This window comes from Hakea prostrata, chromosome 5 (assembly GCF_041222555.1).
Source record: "Hakea prostrata isolate BN-2017 chromosome 5, UWA_Hpros_2, whole genome shotgun sequence".
NCBI lineage: Eukaryota > Viridiplantae > Streptophyta > Magnoliopsida > Proteales > Proteaceae > Hakea > Hakea prostrata.
Genome location: NC_142604.1, coordinates 48,705,378 through 48,728,382, shown reverse-complemented (window position 1 = coordinate 48,728,382; position 23,005 = coordinate 48,705,378). Strand labels below are relative to the sequence as shown.

The 23,005-nt window shown below is 36.4% G+C and overlaps 2 protein-coding genes across 2 annotated transcripts; both read right to left on the bottom strand.

The window, feature by feature from the left end:
* Positions 1-241: 241 nt before the first annotated feature.
* LOC149016298 (UDP-glycosyltransferase 76B1-like) lies at positions 242-3,086 on the bottom strand. The gene is made up of 2 exons (XM_089157450.1): positions 2,457-3,086; positions 242-1,241 (listed from the first exon to the last, which is right to left on the bottom strand). The coding sequence occupies exons 1-2, from the start codon at positions 2,977-2,979 to the stop codon at positions 361-363; spliced, it is 1,404 nt and encodes a 467-aa protein (XP_089013576.1). The 5' UTR covers positions 2,980-3,086; the 3' UTR covers positions 242-360.
* Positions 3,087-16,288: 13,202 nt separating this feature from the next.
* Positions 16,289-19,269, bottom strand: LOC149016297 (putative serine/threonine-protein kinase At1g01540). The gene is made up of 7 exons (XM_089157449.1): positions 18,183-19,269; positions 17,807-17,911; positions 17,462-17,584; positions 17,200-17,370; positions 16,983-17,112; positions 16,685-16,894; positions 16,289-16,461 (listed from the first exon to the last, which is right to left on the bottom strand). The coding sequence occupies exons 1-7, from the start codon at positions 18,863-18,865 to the stop codon at positions 16,312-16,314; spliced, it is 1,572 nt and encodes a 523-aa protein (XP_089013575.1). The 5' UTR covers positions 18,866-19,269; the 3' UTR covers positions 16,289-16,311.
* Between the last annotated feature and the right edge of the window lie 3,736 nt (positions 19,270-23,005).

Below are 23,005 nucleotides of genomic sequence, written 5' to 3'. Positions count from 1 at the left end.
AGGAACGCCGGTGCCTCTGAACCTTAGTTTCCACGTCATGTCAAGGGCTAGCTTTCTTGGTTTGTCGCTACTTACTGTTCAATCCTACGGGAACATAGACTGCTCTGTCATCTTTGACCTCAAGAGTCTCAAAGTTCCTCTTCAATTCGTTGGACAATTGTAGTGTCCAGAATCTCAAAAGAACAACAGTACCGTCTCCCTTGTATATAAGAAAACGAAAAGTTTAGAGAGGGGAGGGAAAGGGAGAGGAATTTTGTATTCATTAATTGATCAAATTGTCCTGGTTTAGCACTAGTTTGCAGTTTTCTTTTTAATCATTCATTGAATGGATAGAAACCCAACTACAACTACACAAGAGTCTCAAAATGACAGAATCTGAGCTATCAAGCCCTCTAGAGCCTTATAGGAAGAACCTCCTTTGATGACAGAGGCTTCTGTTTTGTCTTTCAAAGATGCAGCCCTCTCTCTCATCTCCTCTCCTTCTTTCTCAACCAACAATTTTCTTATCTTTCTCTTAATCTCCTCTCTCTCCAACTTATTCTCAAGTTGCAAACCCACCTTCCACGCATCACACACGATGCTTGCATTTGTCATCTGGTCTCCAAAATTTGGTGAGCACAGCATTGGAACTCCTTCACATATACTTTCCAGGGTTGAGTTCCAACCATTGTGGGTCCAAAAAGCTCCTACTGCAGGATGAGCCAACACATCTTGTTGAGGTGCCCATTTCACAATATAACCTCTTCCTTCAATCATTTCTAAGAACCCATCAGGCCACAATGGTTCAACTGTTTCAAAGCCATGGACAAGACCAGGTCGAATCACCCACAAGAAGGGACAATTGCTATTGGCTAGCCCCCAAGCTATCTCCAAGAACTCAGCCTTGTCTATGCCGACAATGCTGCCGAAGCTGACATAGATCACAGACTTGGATGCTTGTTTAGCTAGCCAAGTCATGCAACTATGATCCTGGGATAACAAGCTACTGGAAGAAGCTTTGAAGAGTTTATGAAAAGGACCTATCGTGAACACTGGTATTGGAAATTGTTGTGCAAGTGTTGCTATTGCCACCGGTTCAAGGTGATCAAACGTGTTCCAAACTAAACCAGATGAGGCCTTGACTCGATCAACCATGTTGGTTAGCAATTGGTAAAGGTTCTCTTCTCGGTCAAGGTCATGCGTCTTGCCATCCTTCACTGTAGACGATGAAGTGTCTGTTATCGACTTCTCCTGTTGAGAATCTGATAAACAAAACTGCGACTTTTAGTAAGAAACCAAAAACGATGAGGGAAAGTTTTTAGACCCACCAAATCACAATGAAAATTACAAAATAAGTAGATTTTAAGTTTATTTTTCATTAGAGTTAATTACATTTACACCTCTCCATTTGTAAATAATTACGTTTATTATTCTATTACAAATACACGCAGATCCTTTCCACCCACTTGCCCATCCTCCCGTCCCTCACCCAAAACATAAAGTGACATATTTAAGTTTATTTTTCATTGATGAATTTATAGAATAAATTACATTTACACCCCTCCATTTGTAGATAATTACATTTATACTCAAATTTATTCTATTACAAATGCATGCAGATCCTTTCCACCCACCTGCCCATCCTCCCGTCCCTCAACACCCCCCCCCCCCCAAAACATCGGTGAGTGAAGAGGATCTAGATCCAATACAAACATCCCCCCAATACCCGTTGGCCATTAATTTTAAACATAAAGTGACATATTTGACTATATTGAATCTCAATCCCCACATAAAAAATTAGTAAATTTTAAGGTTAATCGACTTCCTAATAGTTCTGCCTAGTTCTACAATTTAAATATGTCTTTTTTTCTAGGCTGCTTTTGTTTGCTGGAATCAACGTGGCCCAAAAAAAATTTTGAAAAAACAAAATTTTCCATTAAATCTTAAAAGTGTGGTTTGTTTGGTTAATAGAGATAGAAAAACTGGAGACAAACTTTCTTATTTAAGAAAAATTGTATGGTGTAGTGGCATGCCAACTTCCCATTGCATGCATTTTTAAAATCACACAAAATATATGGAATTTGTTGAAAAAATATGAAAAATCAAAAAGTGAGACCCACATTTAATATTTTTTCACAAAATTATTTCATTTTCTTTCCTTTTTCCTCATCTCATTATACATGGGTCTATATTTTTTTTACCCCTTTTTTCTCACCCCCATCTTTTCAAACAAATGCAGCCCTAGGGTTTGGAAAAGGAATATCAGAACTTGTAAAACCATAGCACAAGTTAACTTATCACTTAACCAGAAAGATGCGATTTTTATGGTAAACATAATAAAATAAGTCACGGGGGTACAAACATAATTGTTTATACCCACGGACCTCAAATTTATATAATAAGTAAACAAATAAATTTAAAGCCATATTGAAAATCTAAACAGGAATTAAAAAATCATTTAGGAATCTGAAACGGACCTGAAACGTAGAATTGACTCATCTGTCTCGAAACCTGAATTGCTGCGAAGGAAAGAAAGGACTCCACACTGCTAGTCCTCAACGCAATCCTGGGAAGTTTGAGATCGTCGGCAACATCTTTGGTGAAGTACATCATTGCGTCGGAGATGATACAAGGAATTTTGGGTTCTCCTTCTTGATCATCATCTCCTCCAGAAGATAACAATCTGAGCAAGCAATCACGAAATGGAACAACACAGTTGGTGTTGAGTTGCGAGAGAAGAACCAGAACCTCTGGAAGGGAGGTTTGTGCAACATCTCCAGATATGCCATCGTGGATGGGAAGGAAGGTGAAGTTAGGGTATTTGGAAGAATTGGGAGAGTTGAAGCTTGTGTGAATAATGGTGATGGAGAAGCCCTTGGAATAGAGAATTGAAGCTAGCTGAAACATTGGGTTTATGTGGCCTTGTAATGGCAATGGGACCAGCACCAACCTAACTCCTCTTCTCTTCTGCTCCTCCATCTCTAGTTTCTGCTCTTCCATCTCTGCTTCCAAGCTTATTGGGTTCTTATAATTGCAGAGCTTTGCTACCAAACTCCATTAATAAGCTTAACTAACCAGTTCCTCAATAATATTGCTATGGGTCGTGCTTCACAGCCTACAATCCTCCACCGTCTGTTTTGCAAAAGTGAGTTTTAATATTTTATGAAATCGACGGCCAAGATTGAAATTTCAGTCAAAATCTTGACCTATGTGCATGCTGCATGGGTTGCACTTTAATTAAAGAAATTATTTGTCATCATCATTAATAGGGCAGATGTCACACAACGTGCAATATGGTCTGAATTTTCTGAACACGTTTAGCTTTCTGTGTCATCAATATGAAATGTCAATAATGTTCCAAAAACGGAAAAGGTCAAAAACTGAAACGTGAATCACACTTCAAAGAATCTATCAGGTCCGAGTAGGGCATCAGTTTTTTGGATCCCATGTGAAAGTAATTTTGCATGGGTCATGCATGGGTCATGCGTATTAAATGCATATGACAGCCAAATCGAGGTTTTGGACCGTCAGATCTGAAATCTTGGTCCAAATTGAATCTTAACTGTTGAATTTCAATAGTCGAGATTGAAATTTCGATCTGACAGCCGGCTTGATGGTCCTGCTCATTAAAGCAGAGTCCGTGTGAAAGCGTTTCCACCATTGTTTGGATTATGAGGGGACTTTGCTTCAATTTACGCAGGACCGTCATGCTAAGCAATTTGAACCATTGGATTGAAATCTCGACCGAAATTTCAGATCCGATGGTCTTAAATTCCACTTGATAAATGTGCATGATTGAAGCAATTTTGATTATAATGAGGACCAGAGGAATTTTATCAAGTCTATTTATAAAAAATACACCATTCATTTTCCTCTAAATAAAAAATACATGTCTATCAATCACATTCAAAAATTAAAATTAAATTAAAATAAAAAATTTCTACCTTTTAAATCTCGGTGAGCCCCATTGTTCTCTCTCTTACCCTGGTTCAAAATCATAACGAGAGCGCTACATTGTTTTCCTTTGATGGAGAGATGATCCAAACTCGATTTATACATCGTAACATAAACTATGATTTGATGAACTATGATTTGAAAGACCATTTCAATCCAAGAAATTTTAATGAATGCTTCAAAATCCAAGGGTACATTTGACTTTGTATTATAGAAAGGTAAACTTCGAACCTTAGTTACCATTCACAAAATGAGAAAAGAAAACCTGAGTTAGGTAGACTCCTGACTAAACCTAGTCTCACGTTAACTTTAATTTTAATTTGGGATTTAGAAATCTTGTTATATTACCATTGACCTTTGATTTCTGATGGGTCAAGTCAAGTTCAATCATGTTAAAGATTGTCTCTGATTGGATGGAATGAGGACAAATTGATCCTAACCCTGATTTGCTCAATAACTAAAGTGAAAAGAAAAAAAATGTGCAATCACTCAAATCATGTGTAAGTTCAATTACGTTAAGATTGTCTCTATTGGGTCCAATCAAGAGAAATTGATCCTAACCTGATTAGTTCAATAAAAAAATTGAAAAAAATTGTCCAATCGAACGCGATACTCTCAACCATGGAACATTTTATCGCCGAATTTCGACGATATATCAGTAAGGGGTGAACCGAAAAAGGATTCCGAAACCGATATATCGCCATTTTGTTGCCGAACTAGCGATACTTCGGCGATATCTCAAGAAAATACTACTATTCTCGCTCCTCCGGTCGTCCCTCACTGCACACATAATCTTGTACTGCCTGTAACTTTTCGTTCCCTACTTGATTATTAGCAATACACCTTGTTTGCCCAACGTTAGTTGATACAGAGGTGCCGCCACCGCCAGAGGCAGCTCCGCCGCTGCCCTTTGCAGGTGAGGGTGCGGTTGTGGGAGTGCTTACTTGGTCTTCCGTCTTCCCTCCGCCGCTCACAAATCCCTGCTATGTCACCGACTCGCTGCCTGCATCGTCAATTGTAACAGCCGTTGGTAGAATGAAGTAGAGTGCACCAAGGCTAAATCACCGGAGAAGAAGAAGGCACCAAACCCATTTGCAGGATGAAGTGACGAAGAGTGCACTGTGCACACTTTTGGAATAGAGAATGGAGTGGGTTTTATGGAAACCCGTGAAACCCATTTTTGTCTTCACGTGAATACAACTGTTACCACTTACCATTTTGTTTAAACTTTTAAATTAAGCTTTCATGACACATCACTGAGGCACTGAGCACACTGCACACATACATTTTTAAAATAATTAATAACAATTCACAAAAGCTAGAAATCACGGTATGGGATTTGCATTGAAATATCGGAAATTAATCGGCAAAATCTCGCTGATTTCGACCACTACCGAAAGGCCGAACTTCAACGAACTTTCGTTCCCTGCTCTCAACATCCAAATGTAATTAAATTTATATAAAACATAATATAAAAAAATAAAACAACCAACCTACTAGCTATTATCATTGTTTATATATTTATTTTTTGAAGCAGAAGAGTTTTATATATAGAGGATGGAAGTTGAATTTATAACCTCTTCACTAAGAAGTATAAATCTTACTATTCTACCAACCCTGTGCTAGCATTGCCTATATGTTAAATCTTATATAATAATATCTCAATAAAGACAAAATCAACAAATTTAACTTTTATAATCTAACATGTTATTAAATCTAAATGATCTTTTACAAAAATAAAATAAAACTTCTAACTGTAATAATTATTTTAATGCCCTTGTTAAATCTTATACAAATGACTAGGATTAAGGTAAGAAAACAAGGCCAATATCAAGACAAAAACCAGGGGCTAGATGTAAAGGTGGGACAGGATAGATTAGGTACAACAAATATTAAGCCAAGTTATCCTCAACCTGATGTTAACCTTGATTCCTTTGAGCAAAAATCTTGAACCTAAACCATATTCAAGCTTAGGTTGGGTCAAGGCCAATTGCACCAAACTTACACCCCTAACAGTTTTGATATGGTTTTGTGTCTAAATCAATTTTTATTTTACCCACAATTGCATGGCATACCGCATACCTAAAACTTCGATCAAACCCTATCTTACACAAGCCTATTGAAGTTAGGAATTTGGCAAACATTTTAACACATCTTTAGTCATACTAATTACAATTAAACATGCATTTGGCCCAATTACGAAAGTTACTTCTACCCTACAAATATTAACCATATCATGTAAATCCATTGTGAGCCAAGTTATACAAAGTTGAAATCATCTTCCCTTAAGGATAGTGTTAGAACGAACAACATAAAACATATTGAAGAAATATGGAGATTTAACGTGATTTGCACGCGAATGTGTTGTGTTATGTCCATGGTCGAAGAATATAAACCTTCACTATGTAGGATGAAAATTACAGATAAGGAAATATTTCAACCAATCGCTAGAACTGTGGCAAAAATATGTCCCACAACAATCAATATGTACGAAGCCGATATAGTACATATTATAAAATTAACCAATATGCAACATCAAAATAATTTATGTGATTTGGCCCCGTGGTATGTCTCCACAAGGCAATTATACGCAGCCCATTCACTAACCAGAAAAAATTATAATTGATACACCTCATTCACACCGTTTGTGGGACCCACTAAACAAAAATCTCACTCTAACAATAGTACCCTCATCACTCTATTCATGATGATAGAAAAATACAAGAAGGTAATATATCTAGGAGGCTCTACTAGTGACAACTCTCCTTACTCAAAAAAACCCACTCAATTGAGATATGTTCTTTAACTTTTATCACCCCATACACTAAAATGTATCTTGTGTTGTTGTAATTTGGAAAGCAAAATCTTCCCCTATTTATAGGTGAAGAGGAGAGGTTTTTTTCACGTTATTTTACATTCTTTTTTCTTAATGAATAATGGATGCAGTAACTTCTGCCAATGGCATCAATCCATGTTGCTGACAGCTTTAGCCCATGCTACCTACAATACTACTAGCCCATGATGCCAACAACACCAGCCCATTTTTTTCCGCAAGAACAACATTACAAAACTCTCACTCAAAAACCATAAGATGAAAATCATTGATCTTACATTGACCTAATAAGAGAACATATGTTGACCCATCAAATTGAGTCAGCCCAAACTCACTCCTTTTATCACATATATCATGAATCAGGTCATTTAGATCGTCTATCAAAATATGTTGGTGCATATTTGTCTTTGAAGTCGAGTATAAGAATTCGAGTCACACATAATAGATAGTATATAACACTATCTCCCACTTTTCACCACACAATCAAGTGGACTTTCTACCTTTAAAAGCTGATAAAGTAGTTAGGATTCCCTTATTGTACGGTGATAAATATAAAGAATAATGTTATACACTACTCTCAAAGGACAACAAAATCAAACTCCATTATATAGATGTCGTACACATTGCAATTTTTTGAAATGATTAAATCCAATTTAATTCAACTAAGACCAATCCAATTAAACACGAATGGAGCCATGTCACATATTAGCATTTTTTAACATTGAATTTAGAAACCAACATTTTTATCCCTCAAAAGAAAAAAAAAATTACGGGGAGGGTAGAGTCTAAGAATGGTCGTTCCTATATATATAAGTAAAATTGTCCAACATTCGTCAATATATGCAAATATAGTGACATGTACTCAAAGACCCAATGCTTACAGAGGAGATGTCCTCACCTATTGTCTAAAGTATTCATCTATTCTCTCTTAGCAAATAAATTATTTGAATTTTAAAGTATATCAGAAGTGAGACGCCCGCCCTATGTGTGGTGTAGACCTATTTCTCTCTCCAACAGACCATTTAGATTTCATGAAATTTGCCATCAAATTAAAAGTTTTCTCCAAATGGATATAGTGCAACTTTTAATTGTTACACTAGATCAAAGATTTGTACAAGTCCTTATAAACATTAATAATATGCATTTGCAAAATAGCTCTTGATAGCTTTTCTAAAATACGTTCTCACAAGTATTATTTCATCATTATAATCCGGTTTGGTTCTAAATGATCTCATATGCTTCTTGCTTGATTCAAAAATGTCTCCAAACTCAGTTTGGTTGATTTAAAAAAAGGAGAAAAAAATGAAAAAGAACTAGATGAACTGAAATTGTTGGATGTATTTCTATGCATATATAGTCTCAACAACCAACAATAGTAGCAATAGCCTCTAGATAGAAGATTGAGGATCAAATCCCATTGAGGCCAACCGCGAAGCCCCGCCTTATATTTAAATTATATATAAAAACTACCTCCTAAGGATCTAGCCAAGGTGCACATAAGCTAGCTTGGCGAACTTCAATTCCGAAAAGAAAATATTAAGGATCAAATATTTTCAAATACACATGCCAACTATAGTGCAATAGTTTAGAGCACATTTGGAAGATATGGACAAAGATCCTCCAAATTTTCACATATATGGCATACCAAATCCAAATCCTTTTATATTTAATTAATAAATTTCACCTTACCTCGCATCCAAATCCATTGTATTTGAAAATTAAATAAAATTACTTTAAACAATCTTTATCACTAAGTGATTAGTTATACAAAGTCAGAGTCAAGGAAAGAAATTTGGCATTGAAATATCGGCCTCGCGGTCGAAATAAAAAAGGGCCAAACGAGATTTTCTGTTTTTCGCCGATATCTCGGCGAGATATCACCGAAATGACGATTTTTAACGATTTATCACCGAATTTCGTTATGAGATCAAAATTAAACACAATCCCAAATCAAGGCCAAACCAAATCCACGGAAACCGTTCTTATTTATGGGAAAAACTCTGCTTTCTAGGTATTCTATTCTACCTTACTGGGTTTGTTTCCTCCCACTTCACCTGGGATAGCCCTTTTGTTTGAGCGGCGAGCGCGCCCATGGCAGACGTGAAGGGAAGAAGAGCCCCGGAGCCCAGGGTATTCATAAATCGTTTGCATCTTTGGATGGGAGCTCGAAAGCGAAGAACAAGGGAAGTAGACGGAGCTCGCGTTGTGATTCTGCGTAAATTGTGCGGGAAATAAGAGAAATGAAAGAATGACTGACCTCCTCGAATGACTAGCTTTTAAAATAAGAATAAAATTAAAGCATTCGTTGGGTTATTCCAACCACCCGTGGTTGTGTGGTAAATCAATTGAGGATGCGTGCTCTTTACTCTTCTCTTTTTTCAAAAACCATCGATTTTTATATGTATGCATGGTCGGCAATTAATGCACTTTAATACTTTATCTCAAATATTCCTTTTGTATATTCAAACAAAATGAATGGCGGAACTGCAGAAGTCATAAATGAATTTTATATTTTTCCAACGAAGTCATACATGAATTTTACATTTTTTCAGCGAAATCTCGGCGAGATTTCGCCGTTTCGCTGGTTTCGGCAACCAGCGAACCGGCGATTCTCGCCGCAACTTCGTTCCCTGGTCAGAGTCACCTTCCCTTAGGTTGCGTTTGTTTGCTGGAATAAAGGTGGGGTGGAAAATTTCTTGAAAAAAGTATAGATTTCTTACTTTTCCCTTAAATCCCAAAATGGTAGATTGTTTGGTTGTTTGGGGTGGGAAAGTGGAAGACAAGTTTCCTTGAATCAAGAAAATTTGTCTAGTGATGTGGCAGCCCAACTTTCCCACCCCAAGCCATTTTAAAACCCCACATATTTGGTGGGATATTGTGGGAAAGTTGGAAAAAGTAAAAAGTATGACCCACCACTATCACTTTTCCACAAAACCCTTTCCTTTCATTTCCTTCTCTCTCACCCCATTACACATGGGACCCACATGTTTTTTTTTCCCACCCCACCTTTGCAAACAAATGCAACCTTATGGATAATATTAGAACAAACAACAGAAATTAACAATGAATACAAAGATTTAACATGGTTTGTCACCACCATGATGTGCTACATCCATAGGTGAAGAAGAAAAATTCTCACTATATAAGAAGAAAATTACAATGGAGATCTCCCAACCAATCATCAGAACGACATTACAGAACTCTATCCAAAAACCCTAAAGTAAAAATCCCCAATCTCACAATGACCTAATAAGATAACATAGATCGGCCCAGACCCTTTATTACCATCAATCTCACTTATCATGTCATGCGGATTGCCCACCAAAATATGTTACTAGGTGTCCAACTATGAAGTCATATTCAAGAATTTGAGTCACACACAATAGATAATTTAAAGATAGTGGATAACACTCTCACCTTCCACCACACAATCAGGTGAACCTTCTACATCTAAAAGCTAATAAGGTAGCTAGGATATTTATCAGAATTACACCACTAACACACACCCACACTTACAATACATAAACACCCACACAACAATGAAGGCTTGGCTGGTGTCAGGTTGTGCGGAAAGAATTGTGCTTTGCACTACTACTCAAATCAGGATTTTGCTTGGGAGCAATATGATTTCCCACTCTTGGCCCCGATTTCTTTTCCTATTTAAGAATTTGTGTTTCCTTTTCTTCTTCGTCCTAACCGAAAGTTTTCATATAAACAAAAACATAATTGTGCAATATTTATCAGAATTTGTTGTTTAAATGCTAAGACACTAAGATCCATTTAATAAAATAATAATAGCCAAAGTAAACATTGTACAAAATGACTCATCATAGTTTTAAAGAATTGAAAAAGACAATAAGACTAGCTTATACATTAAAAATAGACACCTATATAGATATAAAGTGGCTTCTAGAGAAATACTATAATCCATCAAAAAGAAATACTTCTCATCAAGCTCATTTTTATAGAGATCTAGTAAATGATTATATATATTATGATAACCAATATAAGCAATATCAGCAACATTTAGTAAGACTCGTTGCATAAATGCCAACCCACCAAGATTTAATTAAATTAAAATATTTATATTTAGAAATTAAATATTTACAAGAACACCAAAGGATAAACAAATGATAAATCTATATGCATGCTATGCAAAAAGGTATAGAGGGGCTTAAGAGATGGTAGAGGCACGACTGTAAGCATGCCATCTCAAATCCTTTTTCTATGAAATTAAGAAAAATAAAAGAAAAAAAAGATATTTGATATTACATCCTAACTTTGCTTGGGTTCCCAAAAATATTAAAGAAGATTTAAGAAAATAGAAGAGAAAAAATTACCATAAAAAGACTATCTTTATTATACAAGGAATAAATTACAAGAGAGCACACTACAAGAGGAGAGCACCATCCGTGAATTCTTTCACAAACTTCTTCAAAGAGCTAAAGTTCTAAGGTGTTAAACCCACACTATCTATCTCTATTTATAGACACATTCTATACATAGCACCCAATTACAACAAACAATCACAAACAAAGCTATTACACATCATTTTACTACATACAAAGGACTAGAAATGACACTTTTAATTTTGTGAAGAGGTGTGTGTGTGTGTGGAGTCACATGGAAAAGTGAAAGCACACCCACATGGCTAATTTTTTGTATGACCGGTGGCGCGTGAATATTTACAAGAAAATAATTACAAGAATACCAAAGGATAAACAAATGATAAATTTATATGCATGTTATATAGAAAGGTATAGAAGGCCCTAGAAGATGGTAGATGCACGACTGTAGGCATGTCATCTCAAATCCTTCATCTATGAAATTAAGAAAAATAAAAGAAAGTCACATGGGAAAAATGAAACCACACCCACATGGCCAGTTTTTTGTGCGACTGATGGCGTGCGTGAATATTTACAAGAAAATAATTCCAAGAAGATTAAGACATGTAATGTACAGATGATAATCTACATGCATGTTATGCAGAAAAAGTATAGGGGGGCCTTCGAGATTGTAGAGGCACAAGTGTAAGCATACTATCTCAAATCCTTCCTCTATGAAATTAAGAGAAATAAAATGAAAAACAGACATTTGATCTTACATCCTTATCTTGCTTGGGTTCTCGAAAATATTAAAGAAAGCTTAGGAAGATAGAAGAAAAGAACTTACCATAAAAAGACTATCTTTATTACACAAGGGAAGAGTTACAAAAGAGCATACTACAAGAGGAGAGCACCATCTGTGGATTCTTTCAAAAACTTCTTCAAATAGCTAAAAGTCTAAGATGCCAAACTTACACTAACTACCCCTATTTGTAGGCAAATGTTATGCATAGTGCCTTATTACACTTGTCAACCTTACAACAAAGCCATTTCACATGTCATTTTACTACATACAAAGGACTAGAAAGGACACCTTTAATTTTTTTTAGGGGACTATATTGCCCTTAGTCCTTTACTAGTATTTACATATTTGTCTTTTGAGGTATCACATCAATTATTTGAGATGATTATTCCACGGATGGTGCTCTCCTTTTGTAGTATGCTCTTTTATAAATATTCACGCACGCCACTAGTCGCGCAAAAAAACTAGTCATGTGGGCGTGGTTTCACTTTCCATGTGACTCCACACATACCTTCCCTATAGTTATATCCAAAACTATAAAATATTTAGTAAATTTGATTGTAAATCTAGATTTCATCAAATTAAAATGCATCCAGAATCTATTGAATGGACTGCATTCACCACAACTGAAGAAACATTACAAATTGTTAGTAATGCCATTTGGACTTAAGAATAATGCTCCTTCTGTTTTCCAAAAACCCATGGATGAAATATTCCTTAAACATAGAAATTTTGCTATAATTTACATTAATGACATATTAGTCTATCGTAAAATACCCCAAGAACATATTAGCCATTTACAAAATTATATTTATAGAATTTATGAGTCATGGGATTTTCATTTGAAGAATTTTACAAATTATATTATATTATATTATATATATATATAATAGGTCGATGCGAGCTTTGGTGCATCCTGCGCGTGGATCTAGAGTTTTTACGCCGGATCTAGAAGTGCCTCTCGCAAATCTAGAAGACCTACTACGGCAAGCACTGCTGGTTGTCTCCTTCTACTGCTGGTCATCGCGTCTACGGCAGCGACGGATGGTAGTTCAAAACCAAGATCCAGCCCTGTTTGCCCTGAATGGACTCATCTTCTTTTGGGTCCACTACAACAATAGCATTCTTCGCAATAAGGGTGCCACCACAGTGACAACTGAGTCTCCACCCTTGTGGCGTGTTTTGTCTCCTCCCTTGAAGCGTGTCCATTTCTGCCTTTGTGGCGTGTCTTCTCCTCTTTGGGCATTGGTAATGGAGGTTACGTATATCGTATCCATTGTGCTTAATTGTTGTTGTAATTGTTACAACACTTATTCTAAGGGTTTATTGGGCTCGACCCATCCCTTAGCCTGGATGACCTTGTCTATTGCATCTACGACAGGTTGCATGTAATCATGCATCTATCTTTTGTATTTCTTTCTCTTTTTTTGTGTGTGTCTATATTCCTTTCGAGTTTATGAATAAAGTCTTTAACTTCTTACAAAAAAAAAAACTGTTGGGGAAGTTGAAAATTGTCTTCGACCTCAGTTTGCAAATGTAGCAATTGAAGAAACATTTGTATGGGAGGGTTTGTACGTAAATGTGGTTTGGTAGGATCATTTAGGTTGGTTGTTTTAGAAAGGGTCCTCTAATTGAAGCTTGAGTACTCCGCTCCTTCTTCTTCTATATACAAATTCAATTAGTCTACATATAATGGTTTAATTGGTGAAATTCATGTAACTCCATCTACTTGATTTCAACCATGCTCCATGGTATTTAGAATAAGAAGACTGAATTAGATTTCAATTGTTCCCTTTCTTGGATTGACTCCTTGTACCTTTGCCCTTGGCCCAATCCACGTTCAGGTTTTGGGAAATATTTACAGAGCTCAGGGTCAATAAATCCCAAATATAAGAATTTTTTTTTTGATAGAGCCAAATATAAGAATTTCAAACCTTAAAATCTTCTATACAAGATTTTGAAAGTAGAACCAAAGGACTATTAAGATTCTTATTCTAGAAAACCTGCAAGGGGTGGAGGCCTATTTGATTGTAGGAAAAAAAGAAGAAAAATAGGAGAATCCATAAGCCATGAAAATTGGACCCGGGAAAGAAGGTCGGAGAGATGAGATTAGATAGACAAGCACAACATAAAATTGAAGAAGGGATCATAGATATGTTATATATTGGGGATGGATGCACAATCACGAAGAAGAACACAAGTAGAATACACTAGCAAGAAATTTAACATGGTTTGGCAAAACTGCCTAGGGGTGTAAATGGATAGCCAAAATCCACTTACAAATTCAAATTCATATCCGTCTAGGGTTATCCAAATGCGTCCGATTATTAATAGGATGCGGATATGGATAATACCCATTTTTGACTGATTATTATCCATCCGATAAAATTATCCAATTAAGTTACTTTTCTGGATATTTTCTAATTTTTATAAATTTTTAACATGACATATGTGAATACTTTTCTAGATATCTATTAAAATAAATAAAAAGGAATATCAAAAGTGAAGAAATTTAAGAAAATCAAAAAGTAAATTGAGTAGAAAAAAGGAAGGTGGATAAATTCTTAAATTAAAAACCTCCCCCCCACAAATAAAATGGTTAAGATGTCAATAGATAGTCAAAAACTTATATTCAATTTGTATTATCAAAATATCACCAAATACGAAAACAGATAAGATATTATCCTAATCCATCCGAATATTATAATAAGACGCATATGGTATTACCAATATCCAATCGAAATCCAATTCGATTCATCCACCAGAGAGAAAAAGAAATTCCACTATTTTCGGAAAACCCTAACACCACTCGCACACCTCACAAAGTGCTACCCTTAGCTTGCTCCCATCCCCTCTAGGGATGGATCCCTATGATGGATTTCCCAATCCTTTGCAGGATTGATTGATCTAAGTTATCCCACAAAGATTATTTATAGGAAAACCTAAAACCTTAATCTTCATATATATAATTTTACTCATGTACAAATAATTGATCCATAACGTGTCAAGTTACAAATACAACCAAAACCATAATTATATGGACCCGTAGAATACAAGACATCCAAACCCAACAAGATACTCATATGTTCATATGGAGTTCTAGTATTTCTCTTGTTTCATATGTTTCCTGGGTATGGAATTGCAGATCAGAGGCACAAATTTTGGTTTGTTTTTTAAATTTGGGGATTTGATTCCGCAATTGTAATTTAGCCATAGTATTTACCAGACAAAACTCTCTTTTTCCTGTGTCTTTGATAAAGGGGGTTTAGGTAATCTCATTTAAATCAAATGAATAATTTTGAGACTTAAATATATATAACTCAAGACGACCCAATGCTCTCATAGAATTATTTAAACTTCAAAACTTCTCAAAAGTGAAATCCCCACTCTATGTCTGGTGTAGGCCTATCCCTCTCTACAATAGATGATTTGGACTCCATAAAAATTCCCAATAAATCCACCCTAACACCATTTACCTCAACTCAGATCCACCATACTTCTAACTTGGGGTTGAAAACCTTAATCCAGACCCAACCCAGTCGGGTCTTACCCAGCTCAGACCCACCAAGATTGACCCGATTTGAATGAATGCTAGGTTGGCCCTATTTATGGTCATTTTGTCCCCATCCTACACATTAAGAACAGCCCTAGATAGCCTACCAATCCTTAAGTATGAAAACAGCCTTAAACACTATTTATGGGCTGAAATAGTTTTTGGGCTATTAGGGCAAACTTTCAACCCCACCACTAACAACCCACCTACATTTCATTAAATATTGGTGCAAAGTAGGAGTTAGCTTGAGTAAGTGACCCCTTGATGGCACTCATCTTGTGTTCTTTATTTGCTTCTTAGTGGGTGTTGTATGTCTGATGGCCATAAAAGGCCACTGTCTTGCTCAGGTGTCAAATGTGATGTGTTGTTCAAATCAAATGGATATGAATATGACAGTGCGATTGATCTGGCTGAAGGGTGTCAATGGTGCGGTTTGGAGCGATTCCGATTTGGGCTCATTAATGGTTTCGGGCTGAAAAACTCTAACAATTTACATGCTTTTGAAGGAAGAACAATGGAAAGAATGTTAAGAAACCCTAAAAGGCAGAAACAGAAGCAAATAGGTGAAGGAAATAGATTCCCCAAGGCGATAAATCATATATACAACAGTAGGGATTCTTTCTGCACAAAAGACCATCTACAAGTTTTCCTTGATGCCTCCTTGCTTCTTCATTAGTTTCCTTGGTGATCTCATCGTGCATTTATGAGTTGCTTCTTGCAAGAAACACATGCTCAAAAGCCACAGCTTAAAACTAAAGTTGATCCACCCAACAGAGGAGACAATGGGCCAGCTCTGGGTAGGGAGTAGTAGGCCAGATGATCCAACTGATCTGTTTTGTACATTTTACTCAATTGTGGCATGCACCTACCGCTCTTCACAGTGTTCGTGCTTCCTCCAGCTAGGCCGAACAGCTAAGCTTCCACTTTCATACCCACTGCTATCACCTGATTCTGTTACCTGCTTTGCCATCGACCTATCTTTTGGGCGTCCTGGATCTCTCCCTGCCCGACGATCCTGAACAAAGTTATGAGCTCAAGTAAATTGAGTGAAATTGGACAAGACATGCCCAAGATCTATGTTAGTCATCTAAACCTACAATCATGAAGTAATCTTCAGTTGAACCTCAGGATAACCTACAATGGGCATTGTCCAAAAGAAAGGTTTTTAGACAGCCCAAGCCTAGAAAAACATGTAAATGCAGTATAGGGAATACAAAGAGTAAGGTTGATGCACATACATCTTTATAGGGGTAATCATCAGCTTCTAGCATATGAATCACATGCCCCATCTTTGGCCTCTTAAGTGAATCTGGGTCAACACAGCGTAAAGCTACTAAGAGAGCTCGCTTTAACGCCCTCGACGAAGGCTTCTCAGGTATCTTAGGGTCCACCACTCCTTCAGCATTTCGATTTGCAACCATTGTTTTGAGCCACTCAACCAGATTCACCTGCAAAATCACTTGCTGGGAATGTGAGAAGGAAAACCTCAAAATAAGTTTGAGCTTGTAGAATCACATTCTCTGCATATGAACTGACCTCCCCAGGAGGACGGCTGTAATCAACAGGACTCCTCCCAGAAATTATCTCCATGAAAAGAATCCCAAAACTGTACACATCACTTCTTTCATTCAACATGCCCGTACTAGCATATTCAGGAGCCACATATCTTCAAAACAGAATCACAAAAGGTTATCTCCCATCTGAATTATCCATGATGAATGAGGAAGATTTAAAGGGCAAATCAAAAACCGACCCGAATGTTCCCATGACACGAGTTGTTATGTAGCTTATCTCTGAGCCCAAGAGCTTCGCAAGTCCAAAGTCAGAGACCTTAGGGTTCCATTGCTGGTCAAGCAAAATGTTGCTTGCTTTAATGTCACGGTGAACAACCTTTGGCTCAAGTCCCTCATGAAGGTATGTCAACCTGATTTCCGCGGAAATTTTGTACAGTGTGAATTATACTTAAATCTGAAAAGCGTAAGCTTGAATATGGTTTAAATTGATTGGAATCATACCCTTTTGCTGTTCCAAGGATGATATTCATACGAATCTCCCATGTAAGAGGGCTGTAAGGACCTACATCTCCATGGAGCCACTGTTCTAAGTTACCATTGTCTACATATTCATAAACAAGTGTCCTGAAACATACCAGAAAAGGTTAAAACATCCATCTACAAAGGCATTTGAGAAGATAGTAACCACCATATTTTCTGGATGTTACTTAAATATGTTTTAGCCTGTAAAATGAATTTAACATGTGAATTGCAATGATATAAGCTGAGATTGAGTTTGAATTGAAGAAGAAGAAGAAGAAGAAAAAGAAAAAGGATGGACAGTGTAATTAATGAAAACCAAAGTACCTATGAGCTCCCTCCACACAGTAGCCCAGTAACCTCACTAAATTCTTATGCCGAACACGTCCAATTGTTTCAACTTCAACCTTGAACTCCCTATCAGCTTGCCCCCTAATGAAAAACAAGCACCAATAAAAAGTTGTCTGGTTTTCTGATACACAAAAATGGAAGTTCCAATGGAAAATTCATGTAATACCAAAGTTAAAGAGGCCAAATAAGACTACCATAGCATAAGTAATGAAATTAGTTTAACAAGAACTGGATTACTTCTCAACGTCACACGCAGAAATAATTGAGAATTAAAAGATACAAACATGCAAGAGGAGGAAACAGGGGAGGGGTGTAGGATGTGGACATGAATGGAAAATCGAGTGAGAATTACCTGTTATTAAGCAAGTTCTTGATAGCAACCTCGGTGTTATCCTGCAAGACTCCACGGTAAACAATCCCATACCCACCCTGGCCGATTACATTCTCAGCAGCGAACCCATTAGTGGCATCATCAAGCTCTCTGTAAGTATACCAATGGCCCCAACCCAAATGAGAGACCTCAGGAATGGCTATCGAAGCCTGATCAACAGAGCGAGTCTCCCCGCTGCCATGCGAAGATCCACCAGCACGGTCAGGGTATGTAATTCTGTTTTCCTTTCCGATTTCAATGTGAACCCTGTGAAGCCCAGTTGGGTTTTCTTCCTCCGACAGGGGAAGTAGAGCCTGACGCTCAATTTTGCCCACTGTAAAAGAATCAGCTAAAGGGTGATTTGGCGGAAGTAGCGCTAACTGCTGATTAAGCGTTGGGTCTTGTTGGCGACGAGTTGGGTTTCTGGCATTGTCGATTCGGATCTCTTGTATCTCCCTGGAGACATTAGGGATTGTGGGTTTCTGAGATGGATTGTGTTTAGCAGATTTACTGCGCTTTGAGACAAACCAGATAGATATCAGAAACAGGATAAGAACAAAGGCAGCTCCAACGCAAATTCCCAATACAACCCACAAACGGAGACCAAATAGAAAGGTTTGTTTCGAAAGCTCGTCGGTTAGAAACGAAGATTTGTTCTCAGACATCCTTTTCTTCCTCTTCTTCTTCTACTTGGGTTAGCAGGAACAAGGTCAGACAAAAGGATAAATTGATAAATGGGTTTGAAAGATGAAGAGAACCTCAGAAGAATAAGCAAAAGTCGAACTGGAACTCGAAGAGAGATGGGTTACGTTTTGGGAGAAGAAAGATAGGGATAGGAAGAGCAGTGTGAACAGTGAAGTGTGAAGAAGAAAGTAGCAGCTGTCATGATGGGACTTTTGGAATAATAAGATCCAACTCCACTTTTGTTGTTATTAATGTCCGTGACAGAGATTTGAGAGAAAGTCTAGTGCCAAACTCGCAGATTAGGGTGGGTAGATCCTATTTTCCGGATTTTTTTTGTGTTTTCGGTTGGTTGATTGCTTCTCTCTTCTACACAGTGAAAGGGTCTTTACACATTTCCTAAAAATAATTGAAGAAATGGGAAAAGCTTGATTAGATTTTGATTTTAAGGTAAGTGAAAGTTGATGAAAGCAGTATCTCCAAAAGTATTACATGCACGGAATAACTTGGTGCTTGGATTGAATTTTTACTTTTATTTATTAATTTTCTTTTGCTATGTTGGGATTCTCTTTTGTTAAATTAAAGTTTAAAGCTTTGTTTTTTTTAATCAAAATTATTATGGTTGCTTTAAATTTTTCCAGAGACGTTCTCAGTTGGGGAAGGTGGTTCTTGGCTAGTGATGTCAGCTTGGCACTCGTCTTAAGTTTTTTCATATAAGGACGCTCTTTATATTGAACTCCACTAAGAAGTCAAGTTCTTAACCATTTTACTAACCTTCTATTGGTTGATTTCGATTGATTAAAATTCATGAAATTTCGGATCTGTAAGTTATTATTTGAAGTGTTGACTTGATAGGGCTTAAAAAAGCATTCAAACCCAGGTAGGGATTATGAATCGGATTAGTTAAAATTTGTTAGTTATTTATGGACCAATTTCAACACAAAATTGTTTGAAGATTTTTCAAACTAGAGCATATTTATTAAAAAAAAAAACCTTATTACGGATTTTTTTTAATATAATGGAAATGGGGTTATTCTATCATATAAGGTAGTGATTTGGCACCGTGGTTATCCCCACGAGGCAATCATACGGAACCAATTCACTTACCAAAAAAATTTATAATAGATACAACTCACTCGCACCATATGTGGGACCCACTCAATAAAGATCTCACTCCGACAATATTACCCTCACCATTCTATCCATGATGATAGGAAAATACAAGAAGGTAATATACTTAAGTTTGGTTACATGAGTCTGGAGATTTCAAATATCTAGAGATTTCAAATCTATAGACTTCAAATCTATGGAATCATACATTCAAAATTGAGTGTTTGGTTCTGGAATGAAATATATGGATTCATCTTAAAAAACTATTTGATCGACGTGATTTTTGTGAATGTATGTTGTTTTGCTTTTGTTGTAAATCTTGGACTTAACCATAAATCTACTGATTCACCTTTTCACCCTAAAAACGTGAATTTGTAGATTTCATGAATCTAAAGATTTTTATAACCAAACGGGTATAATTCCCGATTCATGAATCCGAGATTTGAAATCTGATTCGATTAATGCACAATGAGACTCTACTAGTGATAACCCTCTTGACTCAAAAAACCCACTCAATTGAGATTTGTTCTTTGACTTTTCTCACACCATACATTGAGATGTATGTTGTGTTGTTGTAATTTGGAAAACAAAATCTTCCCCTATTTATAATTTGGAGAGGTTTTCTTCATGTTATTGTACGTTCTTTTTTCTTAATGACCAATGGATGCAATAAGTTCTGCCGATAACACAAATTCATGCCTAGTGTCCATGCAACTACAATACTAACCCATGCTGCCAACAACACCAATCCATTTTTTCACACAAGAACGACATTACAAAATTCTCACACAAAAATCATAAGGCAAAAATTACTTGATCTTACATTGACTTAATAAGAGAACATAGTTGACCCATCGAGTTGAGTCAACCTAGGTCTGCTACTTTCATCATATATGTTACAAATCATGTCATTCAGATTGTCGATCAAAATATGTCAGTGCATATCCATCTTAAAAATCGAGTATAAGAATTTTGAGTCACTCGCAATCAAGGTTTAAAGTACATCGGTGCATATCCATCTGATTTTAAGAGAGTTGAATCTAGTATTGATCGAATTTTGTATTTTAGTGTAATTCAATGGAGATACGATAAATGTTTGTAACAATAGTGTATAACATTATCTCGCATGGTATCGTAGGATACTTTAAACCTTGCTCGCAATAGATAGTGTTAACATAATGTATAACATTATTTCCCACTTTTGGGTTGGTTGAATGCTTCTCTCCTCCACAGAGTGGAGGGTCTTTGCACATTTCCTAAAAATAATTTAAAATTTTTAGAAAAGCATGATCAGATTTTGATTTTCCGGTAAGTGAAAGTTGATGAAAGCAGTATCTCCAAAAGTAGTACATGCACAGAATAACTTAGGTGCCTTGGATTGAATTTTACTTTACTTATTAATTTTCTTTTGCTATGTTGGAATGGTCTTTTTTTTTAATTAAAGTTTAAAGTTCTGTTTTATTTAATCAAAATTATTATGGTTGCTTTAAATTGTATTAGAGAGGTTTTCAGTTGGGGAAGGTAGTCCTTGCCTTGAGCCAATAGGAGTTCTCAGTTGCAGAAGGTAGTGCTTGGCTTGGCAAGAGCCGATGGTGCATGGTTGATGTCAGCTTGGCACTCACTTCGATTCTGAATTGGTTATGATTCATGAAACTTCAGTGATGCTAAGAATATTTAAACTTTTGATTTCCTACTCGGAGGTGTTATTGATTTTGTACCAAGTGAGCTACCCTGGAGGTTATAGCCAAGGTACAAAATTTTGCCCGAGTCCGCCGGTTCGCTACTTGGCGAATTAGGCAAATCGACAAAATCTCAACGAGATTTTGCCGGCATATTAAATTAGAAAATGCAGCTTTTAAAATATAAAGTATTGATATATCCTGCAAACTATTAGATTGTTAGTACAAAATATGAAAAAATGATAAAATAACATTTGATAGTTAGCTAGTCTGTCATTTTAATGTTTAGTGAATTTTTCCCTTTTTTTTTACAATTTCATGGTTTTATCAGTGGACCCGCGTGTGGCTACAAATACAAAATGTAGTCTCATAGTCATCCACTCATCTTTTTCATAAATATTAAAAACTCATCTTCATCTTCTTCACCGGGTAGAACGGTGATGGAAGGCAAAACTGCAAAAGAGATGGCACTCATCTTCTTATTCAAACTTTAAAGGAAGGATTTGGACCTCACAATGAGCTCAACATGGAGAGGCGAGCTTTTTTGGTTGCTTTTTCAAAATTTGTCGTTCGACAATAATATTTCTAAGGTTTGGGCGGCAATTATCACCTATATTTCGCTGGTTTAGTCATTTTTCGGCGATTTTCGGCAAGATTTAGTAATATCGCTTCTCGGTCAGTGTTTCGGTTCGCTACTCACCGAACCAGGCGAAATTCACCAATTTTTTGCGAATTTTGCCAAAATGTTTTACCTTCGTTACCGTCCTACTCTCTAAAAAACTGTATTTTCATTTCATATACGATCTTGCCATGAGTGTTGAAACAACTTTAAGAGCAGTGAAAGAAAAAAGAAGGCTTAAGTGTAAATACATCTTTTTTTATTTGATCAAACACTACCTAAACTTTTCAAATTTACATAGAGAACCCTTGTATTTACACTTAAGCCCCACATTTTTTTTTCATGGTCGTTAGATTTGTTTCTACACACCTAGCATGATCATAATGACTTGCAGCTGACAATTGTCATTACCCAAATGAAAGGCGTTTGACTTGGGTGCTGCATAATTAATGCGCCATACCTACAGTTTACAGTCAGGATGGAAATCTTGTTGTGTGAAATTTAATACGCATTCAAGCACGATCCAAATAAAAGTCCCCATCTCAGTCAAATCCTCAAAATGAGTTTTTTTTTTTTTTTTTGTTTTGGTAAAACCCTTAATATAATTTTGAATCTAGTAAAATAATGATTTAGAACGTTTATAGCTTCTACCCACAAAAAGAAAAAGCACGATTTAAAACTCATTAGAACGCTAACCTACTCTTGATAATTGATAG